This window comes from Rhinoderma darwinii, chromosome 2 (assembly GCF_050947455.1).
Source record: "Rhinoderma darwinii isolate aRhiDar2 chromosome 2, aRhiDar2.hap1, whole genome shotgun sequence".
NCBI classification, from domain to species: Eukaryota; Metazoa; Chordata; class Amphibia; order Anura; family Rhinodermatidae; genus Rhinoderma; species Rhinoderma darwinii.
Window position 1 is genome coordinate 2,021,338 of NC_134688.1, and position 25,879 is coordinate 2,047,216.

Below are 25,879 nucleotides of genomic sequence, written 5' to 3' on the forward strand. Positions count from 1 at the left end.
ACATTATACTGTGTGGGGTCAGCTATGGGGACATTATACTGTGTGGAGGCAGCTATGGGGGCATTATACTGTGTGTAGGCAGCTATGGGGACATTATACTGTGTGGAGGCAGCTATGGGGACATTATACTGTGTGGGGGCAGCTATGGGACATTATACTGTGTGGAGGCAGCTATGGGACATTATACTGTGTGGAGGCAGCTATGGGGACATTATACTGTGTGGGGGCAGCTGTGGGCATTATACTGTGTGGGGGCAGCTATGGGGACATTATACTGTGTGGGGCAGCTATGGGGGCATTATACTGTGTGGGGGCAGCTATGGGGACATTATACTGTGTGGAGGCAGCTATGGGGACATTATACTGTGTGGTGGGCAGCTATGGGGGCATTATACTGTGTGGGGTCAGCTATGGGGGCATTATACTGTGTGGGGGCAGCTATGGGGACATTATACTGTGTGGGGGCAGCTATGGAGACATTATACTGTGTGGAGGCAGCTATGGGGGCATTATACTGTGTGGGGGCAGCTATGAGGACATTATACTGTGTGGTGGCAGCTATGGGGACATTATACTGTGTGGGGGCAGCTATGGGGGCATTATACTGTGTGGGGGCAGCTATGGGGACATTATACTGTGTGGGGGCAGCTATGGGGCATTATACTGTGTGGAGACAGCTATAGGGGCATTATACTGTGTGGGGGCAGCTATGGGGGCATTATACTGTGTGGAGGCAGTTATGGGGGCATTATACTGTGTGGAGGCAGCTATAGGGGCATTATACTGTGTGGGGGCAGCTATGGAGACATTATACTGTGTGGGGGCAGCTATGGGGCATTATACTGTGTGGAGGCAGTTATGGGGGCATTATACTGTGTGGGGGCAGCTATGGGGACATTATACTGTGTGGGGGCAGCTATGGGGGCATTATACTGCGTGGAGGCAGCTATGGGGACATTATACTGTGTGGGGGCAGCTATGGGGACATTATACTGTGTGGAGGCAGCTATGGGGACATTATACTGTGTGGAGGCAGCTATGGGGCATTATACTGTGTGGAGGCAGTTATGGGGGCATTATACTGTGTGGGGGCAGCTATGGGGGCATTATACTGTGTGGGGGCAGCTATGGGGGCATTATACTGTGTGGGGGCAGCTATGGGGACATTATACTGTGTGGAGGCAGTTATGGGGCATTATACTGTGTGGTGGCAGCTATGGGGGCATTATACTGTGTGGGGGCAGCTATGGGGACATTATACTGTGTGGAGGCAGCTATGGGGACATTATACTGTGTGGAGGCAGCTATGGGGCATTATACTGTGTGGAGACAGTTATGGGGGCATTATACTGTGTGGGGGCAGCTATGGGGGCATTATACTGTGTGGGGGCAGCTATGGGGGCATTATACTGTGTGGGGGCAGCTATGGGGACATTATACTGTGTGGAGGCAGTTATGGGGGCATTATACTGTGTGGGGGCAGCTATGGGGACATTATACTGTGTGGGGGCAGCTATGGGGGCATTATACTGTGTGGGGGCAGCTATGGGGACATTATACTGTGTGGAGGCAGTTATGGGGCATTATACTGTGTGGTGGCAGCTATGGGGGCATTATACTGTGTGGGGGCAGCTATGGGGACATTATACTGTGTGGAGGCAGCTATGGGGACATTATACTGTGTGGAGGCAGCTATGGGGCATTATACTGTGTGGAGGCAGTTATGGGGGCATTATACTGTGTGGGGGCAGCTATGGGGGCATTATACTGTGTGGGGGCAGCTATGGGGGCATTATACTGTGTGGGGGCAGCTATGGGGACATTATACTGTGTGGAGGCAGTTATGGGGGCATTATACTGTGTGGGGGCAGCTATGGGGACATTATACTGTGTGGGGGCAGCTATGGGGACATTATACTGTGTGGAGGCAGCTATGGGGACATTATACTGTGTGGTGGCAGCTATGGGGACATTATACTGTGTGGGGGCAGCTATGAGGGACATTATACTGTGTGGAGGCAGCTATGGGGCATTATACTGTGTGGAGGCAGCTATGGGGACATTATACTGTGTGGGGCAGCTATGGGGGCATTATACTGTGTGGAGGCAGCTATGGGGACATTATACTGTGTGGAGGCATCTATGGGGGCATTATACTGTGTGGAGGCAGCTATGGGGACATTATACTGTATGGGGTCAGCTATGCGGACATTATACTGTGTGGAGGCAGCTATGGGGACATTATACTGTGTGGAGGCATCTATGGGGGCATTATACTGTGTGGAGGCAGTTATGGGGACATTATACTGTGTGGAGGCAGCTATGAGGGACATTATACTGTGTGGAGGCAGCTATGGGGCATTATACTGTGTGGAGGCAGCTATGGGGACATTATACTGTGTGGGGCAGCTATGGGGGCATTATACTGTGTGGAGGCAGCTATGGGGACATTATACTGTGTGGAGGCATCTATGGGGGCATTATACTGTGTGGAGGCAGCTATGGGGACATTATACTGTATGGGGTCAGCTATGCGGACATTATACTGTGTGGAGGCAGCTATGGGGACATTATACTGTGTGGAGGCATCTATGGGGGCATTATACTGTGTGGGGGCAGCTATGGGGACATTATACTGTGTGGAGGCAGCTATGGGGACATTATACTGTGTGGAGGCATCTATGGGGACATTATACTGTGTGGGGGCAGCTATGGGGGCATTATACTATGTGGAGGCATCTATGGGAGCATTATACTGTGTGGAGGCAGCTATGGGGACATTATACTGTGTGGGGGCAGCTATGGGGACATTATACTGTGTGGGGCAGCTATGGGGGCATTATACTGTGTGGGGGCATCTATGGGGGCATTATACTGTGTGGGGTCCGCTATGGGGACATTATACTGTGTAGGGGCAGCTATGGGGACATTATACTGTGTGGGGGCATCTATGGGGGCATTATACTGTGTGGGGTCAGCTATGGGGGCATTATAATATATGGAGGACAGCTATAGGAGCATTATACTGTGTGGGGTCAGCTATGGGGGACATTATACTGTGTGGGGACAGCTATGGGGACATTATACTGTGTGGGGTCAGCTATGGGGACATTATACTGTGTGGAGGCAGCTATGGGGGCATTATACTGTGTGTAGGCAGCTATGGGGACATTATACTGTGTGGAGGCAGCTATGGGGACATTATACTGTGTGGGGGCAGCTATGGGACATTATACTGTGTGGAGGCAGCTATGGGACATTATACTGTGTGGAGGCAGCTATGGGAACATTATACTGTGTGGGGGCAGCTGTGGGCATTATACTGTGTGGGGGCAGCTATGGGGACATTATACTGTGTGGGGCAGCTATGGGGGCATTATACTGTGTGGGGGCAGCTATGGGGACATTATACTGTGTGGAGGCAGCTATGGGGACATTATACTGTGTGGTGGGCAGCTATGGGGGCATTATACTTTGTGGGGTCAGCTATGGGGGCATTATACTGTGTGGGGGCAGCTATTGGGACATTATACTGTGTGGGGGCAGCTATGGAGACATTATACTGTGTGGAGGCAGCTATGGGGGCATTATACTGTGTGGGGGCAGCTATGAGGACATTATACTGTGTGGTGGCAGCTATGGGGACATTATACTGTGTGGGGGCAGCTATGGGGGCATTATACTGTGTGGGGGCAGCTATGGGGACATTATACTGTGTGGGGGCAGCTATGGGGCATTATACTGTGTGGAGACAGCTATAGGGGCATTATACTGTGTGGGGGCAGCTATGGGGGCATTATACTGTGTGGAGGCAGTTATGGGGCATTATACTGTGTGGAGGCAGTTATGGGGGCATTATACTGTGTGGAGGCAGCTATAGGGGCATTATACTGTGTGGGGGCAGCTATGGAGACATTATACAGTGTGGAGGCAGCTATGGGGACATTATACAGTGTGGGGGCAGCTATGGGGCATTATACTGTGTGGAGGCAGTTAAGGGGGCATTATACTGTGTGGGGGCAGCTATGGGGACATTATACTGTGTGGGGGCAGCTATGGGGGCATTATACTGCGTGGAGGCAGCTATGGGGACATTATACTGTGTGGGGGCAGCTATGGGGACATTATACTGTGTGGAGGCAGCTATGGGGACATTATACTGTGTGGAGGCAGCTATGGGGCATTATACTGTGTGGAGGCAGTTATGGGGGCATTATACTGTGTGGGGGCAGCTATGGGGGCATTATACTGTGTGGGGGCAGCTATGGGGGCATTATACTGTGTGGGGGCAGCTATGGGGACATTATACTGTGTGGAGGCAGTTATGGGGGCATTATACTGTGTGGTGGCAGCTATGGGGGCATTATACTGTGTGGGGGCAGCTATGGGGACATTATACTGTGTGGAGGCAGCTATGGGGACATTATACTGTGTGGAGGCAGCTATGGGGCATTATACTGTGTGGAGGCAGTTATGGGGGCATTATACTGTGTGGGGGCAGCTATGGGGGCATTATACTGTGTGGGGGCAGCTATGGGGGCATTATACTGTGTGGGGGCAGCTATGGGGACATTATACTGTGTGGAGGCAGTTATGGGGGCATTATACTGTGTGGGGGCAGCTATGGGGACATTATACTGTGTGGAGGCAGTTATGGGGACATTATACTGTGTGGAGGCAGCTATGGGGACATTATACTGTGTGGTGGCAGCTATGGGGGCATTATACTGTGTGGGGTCAGCTATAGGAGCATTATTTTGTGTGGGGTCAGCTATGGGGACATTATACTGTGTGGGGGCATCTATGGGGGCATTATACTGTGTGGGGTCAGCTATAGGAGCATTATTTTGTGTGGGGCAGCTACAGGGGCTTTATACTATGTGGAGCACACTAAGGAGTCATTATACTTTGTGGGGGGCCCACTGCGTCGGGGCCCACTCAGATGTGTTTCGCCCCCCCCCCATGCTAAACCCCTAACTGCGCCTCTGCTTCCAGCCCTGGTAGTCTTCAGTACAGAAGTGCAGTGACAAGGAGGACATGGGGGGGGGGTTATAATTCTTCCTAGAGATTTACTGGAATATACAAAAGTGGCTCCGGGCTCTAACACGACGTGCACCGTGCTATATCTACCATGTAATGACTGGAGGTGATGAACTCCCGCTCCCCAGGGACTGTATGACGGTCGCTGCAAGAAAAGTCACGGAAACGTCACCTTCCACTCTCTTCCCTAATGGAATATTCCGGTTCTCAGTAAATGAGTGTTATTCTTCGTATAATGAAGGGATACAATTTTCCAATATACCTTCTGTATCAATTTCTTAAGATTTTCAAGATCTCTGCTTGCTGTCATTCAATAGGAACCTTCATTGCCCGGCTCGTTAGCAGACACAGCTCTGATAAGGCTGGGTTCACACGGTGCGTTTATGTTGCGTCTTTTTTTTTGTGTTTTTTTCCCCCGTTTTAGTTGATGAACTCTCATTGAGACTTGGTTTATCTACCAAAACAAAAATATGCACCGTGTGGACTCAGCCCAACTCTTCTGTAACGAACTGTGCACCTGTGTGTCCATCACATGGCCAGGACAGAGTTTTATCCACTGCAAGTAAACAATGAAGGTTCCTATTAAATGACAGCAAGCACAGATCTTGGAAACAATTTGAAATACAGACGTTATAGAACTTTTTTTATTAAACAAAGACTTTTATTTATTGAGGACGGATGTTCCTTTCATAGATTTGGGTTATTTCCAGAGTCGTTGGTTGCGGGGAGTCCAGTACCTTTAGCCTCTTTGTTTAGGTCCATCTCAAACTGAATGCCTCTGTAAAGCTCATGGGAGATCAGTCCATACGCCACAATCATCACCACCCCGGGGATGAAGAAGAGCACGGTGAGCAGGATGACGTACCTGTGTACAAGAAACGAGACTGGAGGCATGAACATCATGTCAGAACCAGGGAGCCTACCAAGGGTTAATCTTTCATACAATGGGGCCATGAGTCACAGAGGGATCCTACCACCCTAAAATGCCATATGTCATACTGGTAAAATTGCCCCAACTTGCAGGGCAGCCTGTTGTGTGCGGCGCTGATTTCTATAAATATCCGCTGCGGCCAAGTCTTGTAATATCCTGATTATCTCATCACGTCCCTATAATTGGAAAACCTCCAAAAATGGGGTAAGGCCCATGTACACGAGCGTAAAAATCGTCCGCAATTACGGACCCATTCACTTGTATTGTCCACGGACACATTCCCGTTTATTTAGGGGAAGGTGTCCGGGCCGTAGAAGTGTACCGCAAAATAAAGGACATGTTCCATCTTTTGCGTTTTACGGCCCGTGCTCCCATACTTTGCATAGGAGCACGGGCCGAGAATCCAGGCGGCTGACCGCAGCCATCGGCGGCTGGCTGTGCCCACAATCGCGGCCCGTGATTACGGACACGGCCGTGTGCATGGGGCCTAATATATACGACAGGTACTTCAGGGTCGGTTCTCCCCAATATTACTACATCATCCACCCTGTATGGTCCTCTAAGTATTGCTATGGTCCTACAGGCCCCCGGAGGTTACAGCCCTGACCATCATCTCTAAACCACAGAGGAAGACTGTGTCCACTATGGAGGTGAATGAGATCAGGAGCTCCAGCAACGCTCCACCGCTGATCAACTGTTCACAGGTAAACCCTCGCATAATGTAGAAGAGTAATACACAGAAGTAACACCAGCGCAATGATGTCCCATCAAGACTTACTCCTCGGCTTCAAATGGTAGAAGGAAGAGAGATAAGAAGAGTGTGGATTTTCTGAGATCTCCATCATCCGCGTGTTTAGTTCCAGATCTGCGATTTATGGCCGGACATGTTCCTCGGGGGTTTGACCCACCAGCAGGCAGTCTGTGGATGTTCTGAGATCTTCATCATCTTCGTGTTTAGTTCCAGATCTGCCATTTATGGCCGGACATGTTCCTCGGGGGTTTGACCCACCAGCAGGCAGTCTGTGGATGTTCTGAGATCTCCATCATCCGCGTGTTTAGTTCCAGATCTGCGATTTATGGCCGGACATGTTCCTCGGGGGTTTGACCCACCAGCAGGCAGTCTGTGGATGTTCTGAGATCTTCATCGTCTTCGTGTTTAGTTCCAGATCTGCCATTTATGGCCGGACATGTTCCTCGGGGGTTTGACCCACCAGCTGGCAGTCTGTGGATGTTCTGAGATCTTCATCGTCTTCGTGTTTAGTTCCAGATCTGCCATTTATGGCCGGACATGTTCCTCGGGGGTTTGACCCACCAGCAGGCAGTCTGTGGATGTTCTGAGATCTTCATCGTCTTCGTGTTTAGTTCCAGATCTGCCATTTATGGCCGGACATGTTCCTCGGGGGTTTGACCCACCAGCAGGCAGTCTGTGGATGTTCTGAGATCTTCATCGTCTTCGTGTTTAGTTCCAGATCTGCCATTTATGGCCGGACATGTTCCTCGGGGGTTTGACCCACCAGCTGGCAGTCTGTGGATGTTCTGAGATCTTCATCGTCTTCGTGTTTAGTTCCAGCTCTGCCATTTATGGCCGGACATGTTCCTCGGGGGTTTGACCCACCAGCAGGCAGTCTGTGGATGTTCTGAGATCTCCATCATCCGCGTGTTTAGTTCCAGCTCTGACAGTTATGGCCGGACATGTTCCTCGGGGGTTTGACCCACCAGCAGGCAGTCTGTGGATGTTCTGAGATCTTCATCGTCTTCGTGTTTAGTTCCAGCTCTGCCATTTATGGCCGGACATGTTCCTCGGGGGTTTGACCCACCAGCAGGCAGTCTGTGGATGTTCTGAGATCTTCATCGTCTTCGTGTTTAGTTCCAGATCTGCCATTTATGGCCGGACATGTTCCTCGGTGGTTTGACCCAACAGCTGGCAGTCTGTGGATGTTCTGAGATCTTCATCGTCTTCGTGTTTAGTTCCAGCTCTGCCATTTATGGCCGGACATGTTCCTCGGGGGTTTGACCCACCAGCAGGCAGTCTGTGGATGTTCTGAGATCTCCATCATCTTCGTGTTTAGTTCCAGCTCTGACAGTTATGGCCGGACATGTTCCTCGGGGGTTTGAGTCACCAGCAGGCAGTTTGTGGATGTTCTGAGATCTTCATCATCTGCGTGTTTAGTTCCAGCTCTGCCAGTTATGGGCGGACGTGTTCCTCAGGGGTTGGCCCACAAGTTGGCAGTCTGTGGATGTTCCATCATTGGCTGTTACTGACCCCACTAACTTGCCCATAACACCCCTAGACGTGACACCCAATTAGCAGAAGCGTGATTAGTACCTTGACCACCCAGAACGTTCACCGACCTCACAGCCTTTTACTCCACTGACTCTACTCCAGTCCTTTTTCCTCGGAGACATTTCCTGTTACTTAGAGGTCAAACCCAGGTAGTTGGCAGAGAAGGTCCATCATCAGGGAACACCGTAGGTCTCTCTCTCTCTCTCGTGGTTTGTGGCTGCCAGTAACATTGCTGCCATTCCTTTTAATGTTTGCTAAAATCTTCTAATCTGGAAGTAAATATGAGATATGATGACCTTGTGGAGCCGCGGACCTTGTCTGCAGGAGGTGTGGACTGAGACCATTGTCCATGATCTCCCCAGGCAGCAACTCATTCCTTCCTCAACTCTCGGGTAGATATTGTCATGTGTCCCCATTCACAGCACAAAATCTGGACATCCGGAAATGTAGATATGACTGAAATTGTATCAGGTCAGGAAAGTGTCATCACCACGTAGCCGCAGAAGCGCGAGAGGTCCCAGAAGCTCCGCGGGTCACCCCACCTCCCCGCCCCCCGGGAAATCCTGCACAATCATCCTGCTCGCCTTACGCTTACAATAAAGAATAAATATAAGCCCTTCCCCCGGTCTGTACTCGCCGAATTTAATATAAGAGTCACATGACGAGCTGAATAACGGGGGAGGGGGACCATGTAATGAAAATAGAAACATTAATAATGAAAATGACGATACAAGAAGAAAACTACGGAAATAGCAGAAGAAATACGGAGACGTGATGGAACAGAGGCAGCAAGAGACCGATGACATCACGTCTGACCATGTATGATGTCACTAGTGTGACTCCCCTGACCACGCCCACATATGAGCGATCAGCTTTGGGGGGAGGGGAGAGATGAACAGGATGTATATAATGTATATCTAAGTCACGGGGACTGACACATGAGCACAGAATATATAGAAAAGGAATGAAAGACGTAATGATGTCCATGTCTGGGGGAGGGGTGGCGGCAGGCGGAGGAGGACCTGGCCGGGGGGAACACATACAGGGGACGTCGCTCACCATGCCTGCTGCACCTGGTTATTGGGCCACTTGAGCCGGCACTGGTAGCCCTTCTGGTTCTCCGTCATGGGGAAGCTCACCAGCGTGTTGTACACAAGGTACGGGATCATTATGATGATGGACAAGATCCAGGTGGCAGCGATGACTTTGTAGGCGTGTGATCGGGTCTGCCAGACACGGGATTTCAAGGGATTGCAAATGGCGCTGTAGCGTTCAATGGCGATGGCCACCAGGTTAAAGGTGGAGACACTGACGGAGATACCTGTAACGTGATGAGAGGCGATCAGCGAGGAGAAGACCAAGATCATATACAGGTCACTATAAGGAAATCCGTAATACAAACCGGGGGTGGGGAGGAGGACATGATTAGATGTAGTCCTCATCCAGCCACAGGCTCAATATAAGGCGATGTTCACATGGCAAACGAAAAACGTCCGGAAACTACGGAGCTGTTTTCAAGTAAATCCTCTGTTTCTCAGGCGTTTTTTGATGTGCTTCTTTTTTTACAGGGCGTTTTTTTATGCACCGTTTTTACAAACGCCGTGAAAAAAACCGCCCCGTGGGAACGAAACACAGTTTTTCCCATTGAAATCAATAGGCAGATGTTTGAAGGCGTTCAGCCCCCATATTTTCAGCTGTTTTTTGGGGCGTTTATGGCCTGAAAAACGGATGAAAATAAGCCGTGTGAGAATACCCTAAGAGACCAGGCGCCAACTACAGAAACCAACATTTATCATCCCAGAGCTCTACCTTATCATCTCTGGGCTCTACCTTATCATCTCTGAGCTCTACCTTATCATCTCTGGGCTCTACCTTATCATCTCTGGGCTCTACCTTATTATCTCAGAGCTCTACCTTATTATCTCTGAGCTCTACCTTATAATCTCTGGGCTCTACCTTATTATCTCTGGGCTCTACCTTATCATCTCTGGGCTCTACCTTATCATCTCTGAGCTCTACCTTATCACCTCTGGGCTCTACCTTATTATCTCAGAGCTCTACCTTATCATCTCAGGGCTCTACCTTATCATCTCTGGGCTCTACCTTATTATCTTTGAGCTCTACCTTATTATCTCTGGGCTCTACCTTATTATCTCAGAGCTCTACCTTATCATCTCAGGGCTCTACCTTATCATCTCTGGGCTCTACCTTATTATCTCTGGGCTCTACCTTATCATCTCAGAGCTCTACCTTATCATCTCAGGGCTCTACCTTATCATCTCAGGGCTCTACCTTATCATCTCTGGGCTCTACCTTATTATCTCAGAGCTCTACCTTATCATCTCAGGGCTCTACTTTATTATCTCTGGGCTCTACCTTATCATCTCAGGGCTTTACCTTATCATCTCTGGGCTCTACCTTATTATCTCAGAGCTCTACCTTATCATCTCAGGGCTCTACTTTATTATCTCTGGGCTCTACCTTATCATCTCAGGGCTCTACCTTATCATCTCAGGGCTCTACCTTATCATCTCAGAGCTCTACTTTATCATCTCTGGGCTCTACCTTATCATCTCAGGGCTCTACTTTATCATCTCAGGGCTCTACTTTATTATCTCTGGGTTCTACCTTATCATCTCAGGGCTCTACCTTATCATCTCTGAGCTCTACCTTATCATCTCTGGGCTCTACCTTATCATCTCTGGGCTCTACCTTATCATCTCTGGGCTCTACCTTATTATCTCAGAGCTCTACCTTATTATCTCTGAGCTCTACCTTATAATCTCTGGGCTCTACCTTATTATCTCTGAGCTCTACCTTATAATCTCTGGGCTCTACCTTATTATCTCTGGGTTCTACCTTATCATCTCTGGGCTCTACCTTATCATCTCTGAGCTCTACCTTATCACCTCTGGGCTCTACCTTATTATCTCAGAGCTCTACCTTATCATCTCAGGGCTCTACCTTATCATCTCTGGGCTCTACCTTATTATCTTTGAGCTCTACCTTATTATCTCTGGGCTCTACCTTATTATCTCAGAGCTCTACCTTATCATCTCAGGGCTCTACCTTATCATCTCTGGGCTCTACCTTATCATCTCTGGGCTCTACCTTATCATCTCAGAGCTCTACCTTATCATCTCAGGGCTCTACCTTATCATCTCAGGGCTCTACCTTATCATCTCTGGGCTCTACCTTATTATCTCAGAGCTCTACCTTATCATCTCAGGGCTCTACTTTATTATCTCTGGGCTCTACCTTATCATCTCAGGGCTTTACCTTATCATCTCTGGGCTCTACCTTATTATCTCAGAGCTCTACCTTATCATCTCAGGGCTCTACTTTATTATCTCTGGGCTCTACCTTATCATCTCAGGGCTCTACCTTATCATCTCAGGGCTCTACCTTATCATCTCAGAGCTCTACTTTATCATCTCTGGGCTCTACCTTATCATCTCAGGGCTCTACTTTATCATCTCAGGGCTCTACTTTATTATCTCTGGGTTCTACCTTATCATCTCAGGGCTCTACCTTATCATCTCTGAGCTCTACCTTATCATCTCTGGGCTCTACCTTATCATCTCTGGGCTCTACCTTATCATCTCTGAGCTCTACCTTATCATCTCTGGGTTCTACCTTATCATCTCTGAGCTCTACCTTATCATCTCAGGGCTCTACCTTATTATCACTGAGCTCTACCTTATCATCTCTGGGCTCTACCTTATCTCTGGGCTCTACCTTATTATCACTGGGCTCTGCCTTATCATCTCTGGGCTCTATCTTATCATCTCTGAGCTCTACCTTATCATCTCTGAGCTCTACCTTATCATCTCTGGGCTCTACCTTATCATCTCTGGGCTCTACCTTATCACCTCTGGGCTCTACCTTATCTCTGGGCTCTACCTTATTATCTCTGGGCTCTACCTTATTATCTCTGGGCTCTACCTTATCATCTCTGGGCTCTACCTTATCATCTCTGGGCTCTACCTTATCATCTCTGGGCTCTACCTTATCATCTCTGAGCTCTACCTTATTATCTCTGGGCTCTACCTTATCATCTCTGGGCTCTACCTTATTATCTCTGAGCTCTACCTTATTATCTCTGGGCTCTACCTTATCATCTCAGAGCTCTACCTTATCTCTGGGCTCTACTTTATAATCTCTGGGCTCTACCTTATAATCTCTGGGCTCTACCTTATTATCTCTGGGCTCTACCTTATCATCTCTGGGCTCTACCTTATCATCTCTGGGCTCTACCTTATTATCTCACAGCTCTACCTTATCATCTCTGGGCTCTACCTTATCTCTGGGCTCTACCTTATTATCTCAGATATCTACCTTGTTATGTCAGAGCTCTAACTAATTATCTCAGAGCTCTACCTTATTATCTCAGATCTCTACCTTATTAGCTCAGAGCTCTACCTTATTATCTCAGACCTTTACATTATCAGGTCAGAGATCTACCTTATTATTTCTGGATTCTACCTTATCATCTCTGGGCTCTACCTTATTATCGCAAAGCTCTACCTTATCATCTCAGAGCTCTACCTTATCATCTTAGAGCTCTACCTTATCATCTCTGGGCTCTAACTTATCATTTCTGGTCTCTACCTTATTATCTCTGGGCTCTACCTTATTATCTCAGATCTCTACCTTATTATATCAGAGCTCTACCTTATTATCTCAGAGCTTAACCTTATTATCTCAGAGCTTAACCTTATTATCAACGGGTTCTACCTTATTATATCAGAGCTTTACATTATCATCTCAGAGCTCTACCTTATTTTTTCTGGATTTTACCTTATTATCTCTGGGCTCTACCTTATCATCTCAGAGCTCTACTTTATTATCTCTGGGCTCTACCTTATCTCAGAGCTCTACCTTATTATCCAGAGAACCGCCTTATTATTTCAGAGCTCTACCTTATTATCTATGGGCTCGACCTTATTATCCTTATTATCTCTGGGTTCTATTTTATGATCTCAGAGCGCTACCTTATTATCTATGGGCTCTACCTTATCATCTCTGAGCTCTACCTTATTATCTCTGGGCTCTACCTTATCATCTCTGGGCTCTACCTTATCTCTGGGCTCTACCTTATTATCTCTGGGCTCTACCTTATCTCAGAGCTCTACCTAATCATATCAAAGCTCTACCTAATCATATCAGAGCTCTACCTTTTAATCTCAGAGCTTTACCTTATCATCTCTGGGCTCTACCTTGAAATCGTAGAGCTCTATCTTATTATCTCAGAGCTCTATCTTATCATCTCAGAGCTCTACCTTATTATCTCAGAGCTCTACCTTATAGTCTATGGGTTCTACCTAATTATTTCAGAGCTCTACCTTATTATCTCAGAGCTTTACATTATCATCTCTGGGCTCAACCTTATTATCTCATAGCGCTGCCTTATTATCTCTGGGATCAACCTTATTATCTCGGAGCTCTACCTTATCATCTCTGGGCTCTACCTTATTATCTCAGAGCTTTACATTATCATCTCAGAGCTGTACCTTATCTGTTCAGAGCTCTACCTTATTAGCTCAGAGCTCTACCTTATTATTTCTGGATTCTACCTTAGTATCTCTGGGCTCTACCTTATCCTCTCTGGGCTCTACCTTATTATCTCAGAGCTCTACATTATTATCACAGAGCTCTACCTTATCATCTCAGAGCTCTACCTTATTATCTCTGGGCTCTACCTTATCTCAGAGCTCTACCTTATCATCTCTGAGCTCTACCTTATAATCTCTGGGTTCTACCTTATGTTCTCCGAGCTCTATCTTAGTATCTCTGGGCTCTATCTTATTATCTCAGAGCTCTACCTTATCATCTCTGAGCTCTACCTTATCATCTCAGAGCTCTACCTTATCATCTCTGGGCTCTACCTTATTATCTCAGAGATCTACCTTATCATCTCTGGGCTCTACCTTATCATCTCTGGGCTCTACCTTATCATCCCAGAGCTTTACCTTATCATCTCTGGGTTCTACCTTATCATCTCAGATCTCTACCTTGTGATCTCAGAACTCTACCTTATTATCTCTGGGCTCTACCTTATTATCTCTGGGCTCTACCTTAATATCTCAGGGCTCTACCTTATCATCCCAGAGCTTTACCTTATCATCTCTGGGTTCTACCTTATCATCTCAGATCTCTACCTTTTTAACTCAGAGCTCTACCTTATCATCTCTGGGCTCTACCTTATTATCTCAGAGATCTACCTTATTATCTCAGGGCTCTACCTTATTATCTCAGAGATCTACCTTATTATCTCAGGGCTCTACCTTATTATCTCAGAGCTCTACCTTATTATTGCAGAACTCTACCTTATCATTTTAAAGCTCTACCTTATAATCTCTGGGCTCTACCTTATTATCTCTGGGATCTACCTTATTATCTCAAGGCCCTACCTTATTATCTCAAAACTCTACCTTATTATCGCAGAGATCTAACTTATTATCTCAGATCTCTACCTTATTATCTCAGATCTCTACCTTGTGATCTCAGAACTCTACCTTATTATCTCTGGGCTCTACCTTATTATCTCTGGGCTCTACCTTAATATCTCAGAGCTCTACCTTATCATCTCAGAGCTCTACCTTATCATCTCTGGGTTCTACCTTATCATCTCAGAGCTCTACCTTTTTAACTCAGAACTCTACCTTATCATCTCTGGGCTCTACCTTATTATCTCAGAGCATTACCTTATTATCTCTGGGTTCTACCTTATCATCTCAGAGCTTTACCTTATTATTTATGGATTCTACCTTATTATCTCTGGGCTCTACCTTATTATTTCTGGGCTCTACCTTATCATCTCAGGGCTCTACCTTATCATCTCTGAGCTCTACCTTATCATCTCTGAGCTCTACCTTATTATCTCTGGGCTCTACCTTATTATCTCTGGGCTCTATCTTATTATTTCTGGGCTCTACCTTATTATCTCTGGGCTCTATCTTATTATTTCTGGGCTCTACCTTATTATCTCTGGGCTCTATCTTATTATTTCTGGGCTCTACCTTATTATCTCAGAGCTCTACCTTATTATTTCAGGGCTCTACCGTATCATCTCAGAGCTCTACCTAATTATCTCAGAGCTGTCCTTATCATCTCTGGGCTCTACCTTATTATCTCAGAGATCTACCTTATTATCTCAGAGCTCTACATTATTATCAAAAAGCTCTACCTTATCATCTCTGGGATCTACCTTATTATCTCAGAGCTCTACCTTATTATCTCAGAGCTCTACATTATTATCAAAAAGCTCTACCTTATCATCTCTGGGTTCTACCTTATTATCTCAGAGCTCTACCTTATTATTGCAGCGCTCTACCTTATTATCTCTGAGCTCTACCTTATCATTTTAAAGCTCTACCTTATTATCTCAGAGCTTTACCTTATCATCTCTGAGCTCTACCTTATCATCTCTGAGCTCTACCTTGTCATCTCTGGGCTCTACCTTATCATCTCTGGGCTCTACCTTATCACCTCTGGGCTCTACCTTATCATCTCTGGGCTCTACCTTATTATCTCTGGGCTCTACCTTATCATCTCTGGGCTCTACCTTATCATCTCAGAGCTCTACCTTATTATCTCAGGACTTTGTATTATTATCTCAGGACTCTGTATTATTATCTCAGGACTCTGTATTATTATCTCAGGACTATGTATTATTATCTCAGGACTCTGTATTATTATCTCAGGGCTCTGGATTATTAGCTCAGGACTCTGTATTATTAGCTCAGGGCTCTGGATTATTATCTCAGGACTCTGTATTATTATCTCAGGACTCTGTATTATTAGCTCAGGACTCTGTATTATTAGCTCAGGGCTCTGGATTATTATCTCAGGACTTTGTATTATTATCTCAGGATTTTGTATTATTATCTCAGGGCTCTAGATTATTATCTCAGGACTCTGTATTATGATCTCAGGACTCTGTATTATTATCTCAGGACTCTGTATTATTATCTCAGGACTTTGTATTATTATCTCAGGACTTTGTATTATTATCTCAGGGCTCTAGATTATTATCTCAGGGCTCTGGATTATTATCTCAGGGCTCTGGATTATTATCTCAGGGCTCTGGATTATTATCTCAGGACACTGGATTATTATTTTAGGGCTCTGGATTATTATCTCAGGACTCTGGATTATTATCTCAGGGCTCTAGATTATTATCTCAGGACTCTGGATTATTATCTCAGGACTCTGGATTATTATCTCAGGACTCTGGATTATTATCTCAGGACTCTGGATTATTATCTCAGGGCTCTAGATTATTATCTCAGGACTCTGTATTATTATCTCAGGACTCTGTATTATTATCTCAGGACTCTGTATTATTATCTCAGGACTTTGTATTATTATCTCAGGACTTTGTATTATTATCTCAGGGCTCTAGATTATTATCTCAGGGCTCTGGATTATTATCTCAGGGCTCTGGATTATTATCTCAGGGCTCTGGATTATTATCTCAGGACACTGGATTATTATTTTAGGGCTCTGGATTATTATCTCAGGACTCTGTATTATTATCTCAGGGCTCTGGATTATTAGCTCAGGACTCTGTATTATTAGCTCAGGGCTCTGGATTATTATCTCAGGACTCTGTATTATTATCTCAGGACTCTGTATTATTAGCTCAGGACTCTGTATTATTAGCTCAGGGCTCTGGATTATTATCTCAGGACTTTGTATTATTATCTCAGGATTTTGTATTATTATCTCAGGGCTCTAGATTATTATCTCAGGACTCTGTATTATGATCTCAGGACTCTGTATTATTATCTCAGGACTCTGTATTATTATCTCAGGACTTTGTATTATTATCTCAGGATTTTGTATTATTATCTCAGGGCTCTAGATTATTATCTCAGGGCTCTGGATTATTATCTCAGGGCTCTGGATTATTATCTCAGGGCTCTGGATTATTATCTCAGGACACTGGATTATTATTTTAGGGCTCTGGATTATTATCTCAGGACTCTGTATTATTATCTCAGGACTCTGTATTATTATCTCAGGACTCTGGATTATTATCTCAGGACTCTGGATTATTATCTCAGGACTCTGGATTATTATCTCAGGGCTCTGGATTATTATCTCAGGACTCTGTATTATTATCTCAGGGCTCTAGATTATTATCTCAGGACTCTGTATTATTATCTCAGGACTCTGTATTATTATCTCAGGACTCTGTATTATTATCTCAGGACTTTGTATTATTATCTCAGGACTTTGTATTATTATCTCAGGGCTCTAGATTATTATCTCAGGGCTCTGGATTATTATCTCAGGGCTCTGGATTATTATCTCAGGGCTCTGGATTATTATCTCAGGACACTGGATTATTATTTTAGGGCTCTGGATTATTATCTCAGGACTCTGTATTATTATCTCAGGACTCTGGATTATTATCTCAGGACTCTGGATTATTATCTCAGGACTCTGGATTATTATCTCAGGACTCTGGATTATTATCTCAGGACTCTGGATTATTATCTCAGGGCTCTGGATTATTATCTCAGGACTCTGGATTATTATCTCAGGACTCTGGATTATTATCTCAGGACTCTGGATTATTATCTCAGGACTCTGGATTATTATCTCAGGACTCTGGATTATTATCTCAGGACTCTGGATTATTATCTCAGGACTCTGGATTATTATCTCAGGACTCTGGATTATTATCTCAGGACTCTGGATTATTATCTCAGGACTCTGGATTATTATCTCAGGACTCTGCATTATTATCTCAGGACTCTGCATTATTATCTCAGGACTCTGGATTATTATCTCAGGACTCTGGATTATTATCTCAGGACTCTGCATTATTATCTCAGGACTCTGGATTATTATCTCAGGACTCTGGATTATTATCTCACAGCTCTGGATTATTATCTCAGGTATTTTCATTGTAATCTCAGGACGCTGTATTATTATCTCAGGACTCTGGATTATTATCTCAGGACTCTGGATTATTATCTCAGGACTCTGGATTATTATCTCAGGGCTCTGGATTATTATCTCAGGACTCTGGATTATTATCTCAGGACTCTGTATTATTATCTCAGGACTCTGTATTATTATCTCAGGACTCTGGATTATTATCTCAGGGCTCTAGATTATTATCTCAGGACTCTGTATTATTATCTCAGGACTCTGGATTATTATCTCAGGACTCTGGATTATTATCTCACAGCTCTGGATTATTATCTCAGGTATTTTCATTGTTATCTCAGGACTCTGGATTATTATCTCAGGGCTCTGGATTATTATCTCAGGACTCTGTATTATTATCTCAGGACTCTGTATTATTATCTCAGGACTCTGTATTATTATCTCAGGACTCTGTATTATTATCTCAGGACTTTGTATTATTATCTCAGGACTTTGTATTATTATCTCAGGGCTCTAGATTATTATCTCAGGGCTCTGTATTATTATCTCAGGACTCTGGATTATTATCTCAGGGCTCTAGATTATTATCTCAGGACTCTGTATTATTATCTCAGGACTCTGGATTATTATCTCAGGACTCTGGATTATTATCTCAGGACTCTGGATTATTATCTCAGGGCTCTAGATTATTATCTCAGGACTCTGTATTATTATCTCAGGACTCTGTATTATTATCTCAGGACTCTGTATTATTATCTCAGGACTTTGTATTATTATCTCAGGACTTTGTATTATTATCTCAGGGCTCTAGATTATTATCTCAGGGCTCTGGATTATTATCTCAGGGCTCTGGATTATTATCTCAGGGCTCTGGATTATTATCTCAGGACACTGGATTATTATTTTAGGGCTCTGGATTATTATCTCAGGACTCTGTATTATTATCTCAGGACTCTGGATTATTATCTCAGGACTCTGGATTATTATCTCAGGACTCTGGATTATTATCTCAGGACTCTGGATTATTATCTCAGGGCTCTGGATTATTATCTCAGGACTCTGGATTATTATCTCAGGACTCTGGATTATTATCTCAGGACTCTGGATTATTATCTCAGGACTCTGGATTATTATCTCAGGACTCTGGATTATTATCTCAGGACTCTGGATTATTATCTCAGGACTCTGGATTATTATCTCAGGACTCTGGATTATTATCTCAGGACTCTGGATTATTATCTCAGGACTCTGGATTATTATCTCAGGACTCTGGATTATTATCTCAGGACTCTGCATTATTATCTCAGGACTCTGGATTATTATCTCAGGACTCTGGATTATTATCTCACAGCTCTGGATTATTATCTCAGGTATTTTCATTGTTATCTCAGGACTCTGTATTATTATCTCAGGACTCTGGATTATTATCTCAGGACTCTGGATTATTATCTCAGGACTCTGGATTATTATCTCAGGGCTCTGGATTATTATCTCAGGACTCTGTATTATTATCTCAGGACTCTGTATTATTATCTCAGGACTCTGTATTATTATCTCAGGACTCTGGATTATTATCTCAGGACTCTGGATTATTATCTCAGGACTCTGGATTATTATCTCAGGACTCTGGATTATTATCTCAGGACTCTGGATTATTATCTCAGGACTCTGGATTATTATCTCAGGACTCTGGATTATTATCTCAGGACTCTGGATTATTATCTCAGGACTCTGGATTATTATCTCAGGTATGACAGAAGCTGCTGCAGAGAATTCCCACCATCCGAGGCGATTCAGGGGCTTCTTTGTTCTGGAGATTTTATGATTTTGGGGTGAAGTTCTCCCGGACTCATCACTGACAGAACTGCTTAGTTATGTGTTCATAAAATCTCTGTTTCCTGTCACTGAATAGATAATGAAATGCCACGAATGCAAACGACTTACCCATAAAGAAAGCGGCGGTCTTGCAGATGACCTCCCCAAAGATGAAGTTCCCCATGAGATTGGGGATGAGGGTGAAGGGCATGCACAGCAGGGACACCATGATGTCGCTGATCGCCAGGGACAGCAGGAAGCAGTTGGTGATGGTGCGAAGACGTTTATTCATCACCAGAACGACGATGATCAGAGCGTTCCCGAAGACGCTGAGGAGGAAGATGACGCAGTAAAGCAGGATCCTCACCCAGTTCAGATCTAGAAGGAGAAAGAGATCTGATGACTCTGCAGAACATTGCACCACTGCCTGAATGATGACTCTGCAGAACATTGCACCACTGCCTGAATGATGACTCTGCAGAACATTACACCACTGCCCAGATAATGACTCTGCAGAACATTACACCACTGCCTGAACGATGACCCTGCAGAACATTACACCACTGCCTGAATGATGACTCTGCAGAACATTACACCACTGCCTGAATGATGACTCTGCAGAACATTGCACCACTGCCTGAATGATGACCCTGCAGAACATTGCACCACTTCCCAGATGGTGACTCTACAGAACATTACACCACTGCCTGAATGATGACCCTGCAGAACATTGCACCACTGGCCAGATAATGACTCTGCAGAACATTGCACCACTGGCCAGATGATGACTCTGCAGAACATTACACCACTGCCTGAATGATGACTCTGCAGAACATTACACCACTGACCTGAATGATGACTCTGCAGAACATTACACCACTGCCTGAATGATGACCCTGCAGAACATTGCACCACTGCCCAGATAATGACCCTGCAGAAAATTACACCACTGCCCAGATGACCCTGCAGAACATTACACCACTGCCCAGATAATGACCCTGCAGAACATTACACCACTACACAGATAATGACCCTGCAGAACATTGCACCAATGCCTGAATGATGACTCTGCAGAACATTACACCACTGCCCAGATAATGACTCTGCAGAACATTGCACCACTGCCTGAATGATGACTCTGCAGAAAATTACACCACTGCCCAGATAATGACCCTGCAGAACATTACACCACTGCCTGAATGATGACCCTGCAGAACATTGCACCACTGCCCAGATAATGACTCTGCAGAACATTGCACCACTGGCCAGATGATGACTCTGCAGAACATTACACCACTGCCTGAATGATGACTCTGCAGAACATTACACCACTGACCTGAATGATGACTCTGCAGAACATTACACCACTGCCTGAATGATGACCCTGCAGAACATTGCACCACTGCCCAGATAATGACTCTGCAGAACATTACACCACTGCCTGAATGATGACCCTGCAGAACATTGCACCACTGCCCAGATAATGACTCTGCAGAACATTGCACCACTGCCTGAATGATGACTCTGCAGAAAATTACACCACTGCCCAGATAATGACCCTGCAGAACATTACACCACTGCCTGAATGATGACCCTGCAGAACATTACACCACTGCCCAGATAATGACTCTGCAGAACATTGCACCACTGCCTGAATGATGACTCTGCAGAAAATTACACCACTGCCCAGATAATGACCCTGCAGAACATTACACCACTGCCTGAATGATGACTCTGCAGAACATTACACCACTGCCCAGATAATGACCCTGCAGAACATTACACCACTGCCTGAATGATGACTCTGCAGAACATTACACCACTGACCTGAATGATGACTCTGCAGAACATTACACCACTGCCTGAATGATGACCCTGCAGAACATTGCACCACTGCCCAGATAATGACCCTGCAGAAAATTACACCACTGCCCAGATGACCCTGCAGAACATTACACCACTGCCCAGATAATGACCCTGCAGAACATTACACCACTACCCAGATAATGACCCTGCAGAACATTGCACCAATGCCTGAATGATGACTCTGCAGAACATTACACCACTGCCCAGATAATGACTCTGCAGAACATTGCACCACTGCCTGAATGATGACTCTGCAGAAAATTACACCACTGCCCAGATAATGACCCTGCAGAACATTACACCACTGCCTGAATGATGACTCTGCAGAACATTACACCACTGCCCAGATAATGACCCTGCAGAACATTACACCACTGCCCAGATAATGACCCTGCAGAACATTGCACCACTGCCTGAATGATGACTCTGCAGAACATTGCACCACTGCCTGAATGATGACTATGCAGAACATTACACCACTGCCCAGATAATGACTCTGCAGAACATGACACCACTGCCTGAATGATGGCCCTGCAGAACATTACACCACTGCCTGAATGATGACTCTGCAGAACATTGCACCACTGCCTGAATGATGACTCTGCAGAACATTACACCACTGCCCAGATAATGACTCTGCAGAACATTGCACCACTGCCCAGATAATGACTCTGCAGAACATTACACCACTGCCTGAATGATGACCCTGCAGAACATTACACCACTGCCCAGATAATGACTCTGCAGAACATTACACCACTGCCTGAATGATGACCCTGCAGAACATTACACCACTGCCCAGACAATGACTCTGCAGAACATTACACCACTGCCTGAATGATGACCCTGCAGAACATTGCACCACTGGCCAGATAATGACTCTGCAGAACATTGCACCACTGGCCAGATGATGACTCTGCAGAACATTACACCACTGCCTGAATGATGACCCTGCAGAACATTACACCACTGCCTGAATGATGACTCTGCAGAACATTACACCACTGACCTGAATGATGACTCTGCAGAACATTACACCACTGCCTGAATGATGACCCTGCAGAACATTGCACCACTGCCCAGATAATGACTCTGCAGAACATTACACCACTGCCTGAATGATGACTCTGCAGAACATTGCACCACTGCCTGAATGATGACCCTGCAGAACATTGCACCACTGCCTGAATGATGACTCTGCAGAACATTACACCACTGCCCAGATAATGACTCTGCAGAACATTGCACCACTGCCCAGATAATGACTCTGCAGAACATTACACCACTGCCTGAATGATGACCCTGCAGAACATTACACCACTGCCCAGACAATGACTCTGCAGAACATTACACCACTGCCTGAATGATGACCCTGCAGAACATTGCACCACTGGCCAGATAATGACTCTGCAGAACATTGCACCACTGGCCAGATGATGACTCTGCAGAACATTACACCACTGCCTGAATGATGACCCTGCAGAACATTACACCACTGCCTGAATGATGACTCTGCAGAACATTACACCACTGACCTGAATGATGACTCTGCAGAACATTACACCACTGCCTGAATGATGACCCTGCAGAACATTGCACCACTGCCCAGATAATGACCCTGCAGAAAATTACACCACTGCCCAGATGACCCTGCAGAACTTTACACCACTGCCCAGATAATGACCCTGCAGAACATTGCACCAATGCCTGAATGATGACTCTGCAGAACATTACACCACTGCCCAGATAATGACTCTGCAGAACATTGCACCACTGCCTAAATGATGACTCTGCAGAAAATTACACCACTGCCCAGATAATGTCCCTGCAGAACATTACACCACTGCCTGAATGATGACTCTGCAGAACATTACACCACTGCCTGAATGATGACTCTGCAGAACATTGCACCACTGCCTGAATGATGACCCTGCAGAACATTGCACCACTTCCCAGATGGTGACTCTACAGAACATTACACCACTGCCTGAATGATGACTCTGCAGAACATTGCACCACTGGCCAGATAATGACTCTACAGAACATTGCACCACTGGCCAGATGATGACTCTGCAGAACATTACACCACTGCCTGAATGATGACTCTGCAGAACATTACACCACTGCCTGAATGATGACCCTGCAGAACATTGCACCACTGCCCAGATAATGACCCTGCAGAAAATTACACCACTGCCTGAATGATGACTCTGCAGAACATTACACCACTGCCCAGATAATGACCCTGCAGAACATTACACCACTGCCTGAATGATGACTCTGCAGAACATTACACCACTGACCAGAATGATGACTCTGCAGAACATTACACCACTGCCTGAATGATGACCCTGCAGAACATTGCACCACTGCCCAGATAATGACCCTGCAGAAAATTACACCACTGCCCAGATGACCCTGCAGAACATTACACCACTGCCCAGATAATGACCCTGCAGAACATTACACCACTACCCAGATAATGACCCTGCAGAACATTGCACCAATGCCTGAATGATGACTCTGCAGAACATTACACCACTGCCCAGATAATGACTCTGCAGAACATTGCACCACTGCCTGAATGATGACTCTGCAGAACATTACACCACTGCCCAGATAATGACCCTGCAGAACATTACACCACTGCCTGAATGATGACTCTGCAGAACATTACACCACTGCCCAGGTAATGACCCTGCAGAACATTACACCACTGCCCAGATAATGACCATGCAGAACATTGCACCACTGCCTGAATGATGACTCTGCAGAACATTGCACCACTGCCTGAATGATGACTATGCAGAACATTACACCACTGCCCAGATAATGACTCTGCAGAACATTACACCACTGCCTGAATGATGACTCTGCAGAACATTGCACCACTGCCTGAATGATGACTCTGCAGAACATTACACCACTGCCCAGATAATGACTCTGCAGAACATTGCACCACTGCCCAGATAATGACTCTGCAGAACATTACACCACTGCCCAGATAATGACTCTGCAGAACATTGCACCACTGCCCAGATAATGACTCTGCAGAACATTGCACCACTGCCTGAATGATGACTCTGCAGAACATTACACCACTGCCCAGATAATGACTCTGCAGAACATTACACCACTGCCCAGATAATGACTCTGCAGAACATTGCACTACTACCTGAATGATGACTCTGCAGAACATTACAACACTGCCCAGATAATGGCCCTGCAGAACATTACACCACTGCCCAGATAATGACCCTGCAGAACATTGCACCACTGCCTGAATGATGACTCTGCAGAACATTGCACCACTGCCTGAATGATGACTCTGCAGAACATTGCACCACTGCCTGAATGATGACTCTGCAGAACATTACACCACTGCCTGAATGATGACTCTGCAGAACATTGCACCACTGCCTGAATGATGACTCTGCAGAACATTACACCACTGCCTGAATGATGACCCTGCAGAACATTACACCACTGCCCAGATAATGACTCTGCAGAACATTACACCACTGCCTGAATGATGACCCTGCAGAACATTACACCACTGCCCAGATAATGACTCTGCAGAACATTACACCACTGCCTGAATGATGACCCTGCAGAACATTGCACCACTGGCCAGATAATGACTCTGCAGAACATTGCACCACTGGCCAGATGATGACTCTGCAGAACATTACACCACTGCCTGAATGATGACCCTGCAGAACATTACACCACTGCCTGAATGATGACTCTGCAGAACATTACACCACTGACCTGAATGATGACTCTGCAGAACATTACACCACTGCCTGAATGATGACCCTGCAGAACATTGCACCACTGCCCAGATAATGACCCTGCAGAACATTACACCACTGCCCAGATAATGACCCTGCAGAACATTACACCACTACCCAGATAATGACCCTGCAGAACATTGCACCAATGCCTGAATGATGACTCTGCAGAACATTACACCACTGCCCAGATAATGACTCTGCAGAACATTGCACCACTGCCTGAATGATGACTCTGCAGAA

At 45.6% G+C, this 25,879-nt stretch overlaps 1 protein-coding gene across 1 annotated transcript in view; it reads right to left on the bottom strand.

Moving 5' to 3' along the window:
- The window catches only part of CCKBR (cholecystokinin B receptor), a 123,577-nt gene that overhangs the window by 22,608 nt on the left and 75,090 nt on the right, over positions 1–25,879 (bottom strand). The window contains exons 2-4 of the mRNA XM_075851271.1: positions 20,106–20,354; positions 9,315–9,576; positions 5,778–5,905 (exon numbers count right to left, since the gene is read on the bottom strand). Of these exons, the coding sequence (XP_075707386.1) occupies positions 5,778–5,905; positions 9,315–9,576; positions 20,106–20,354 (639 nt within the window). The remainder of the gene's footprint in view (positions 1–5,777; positions 5,906–9,314; positions 9,577–20,105; positions 20,355–25,879) is intronic.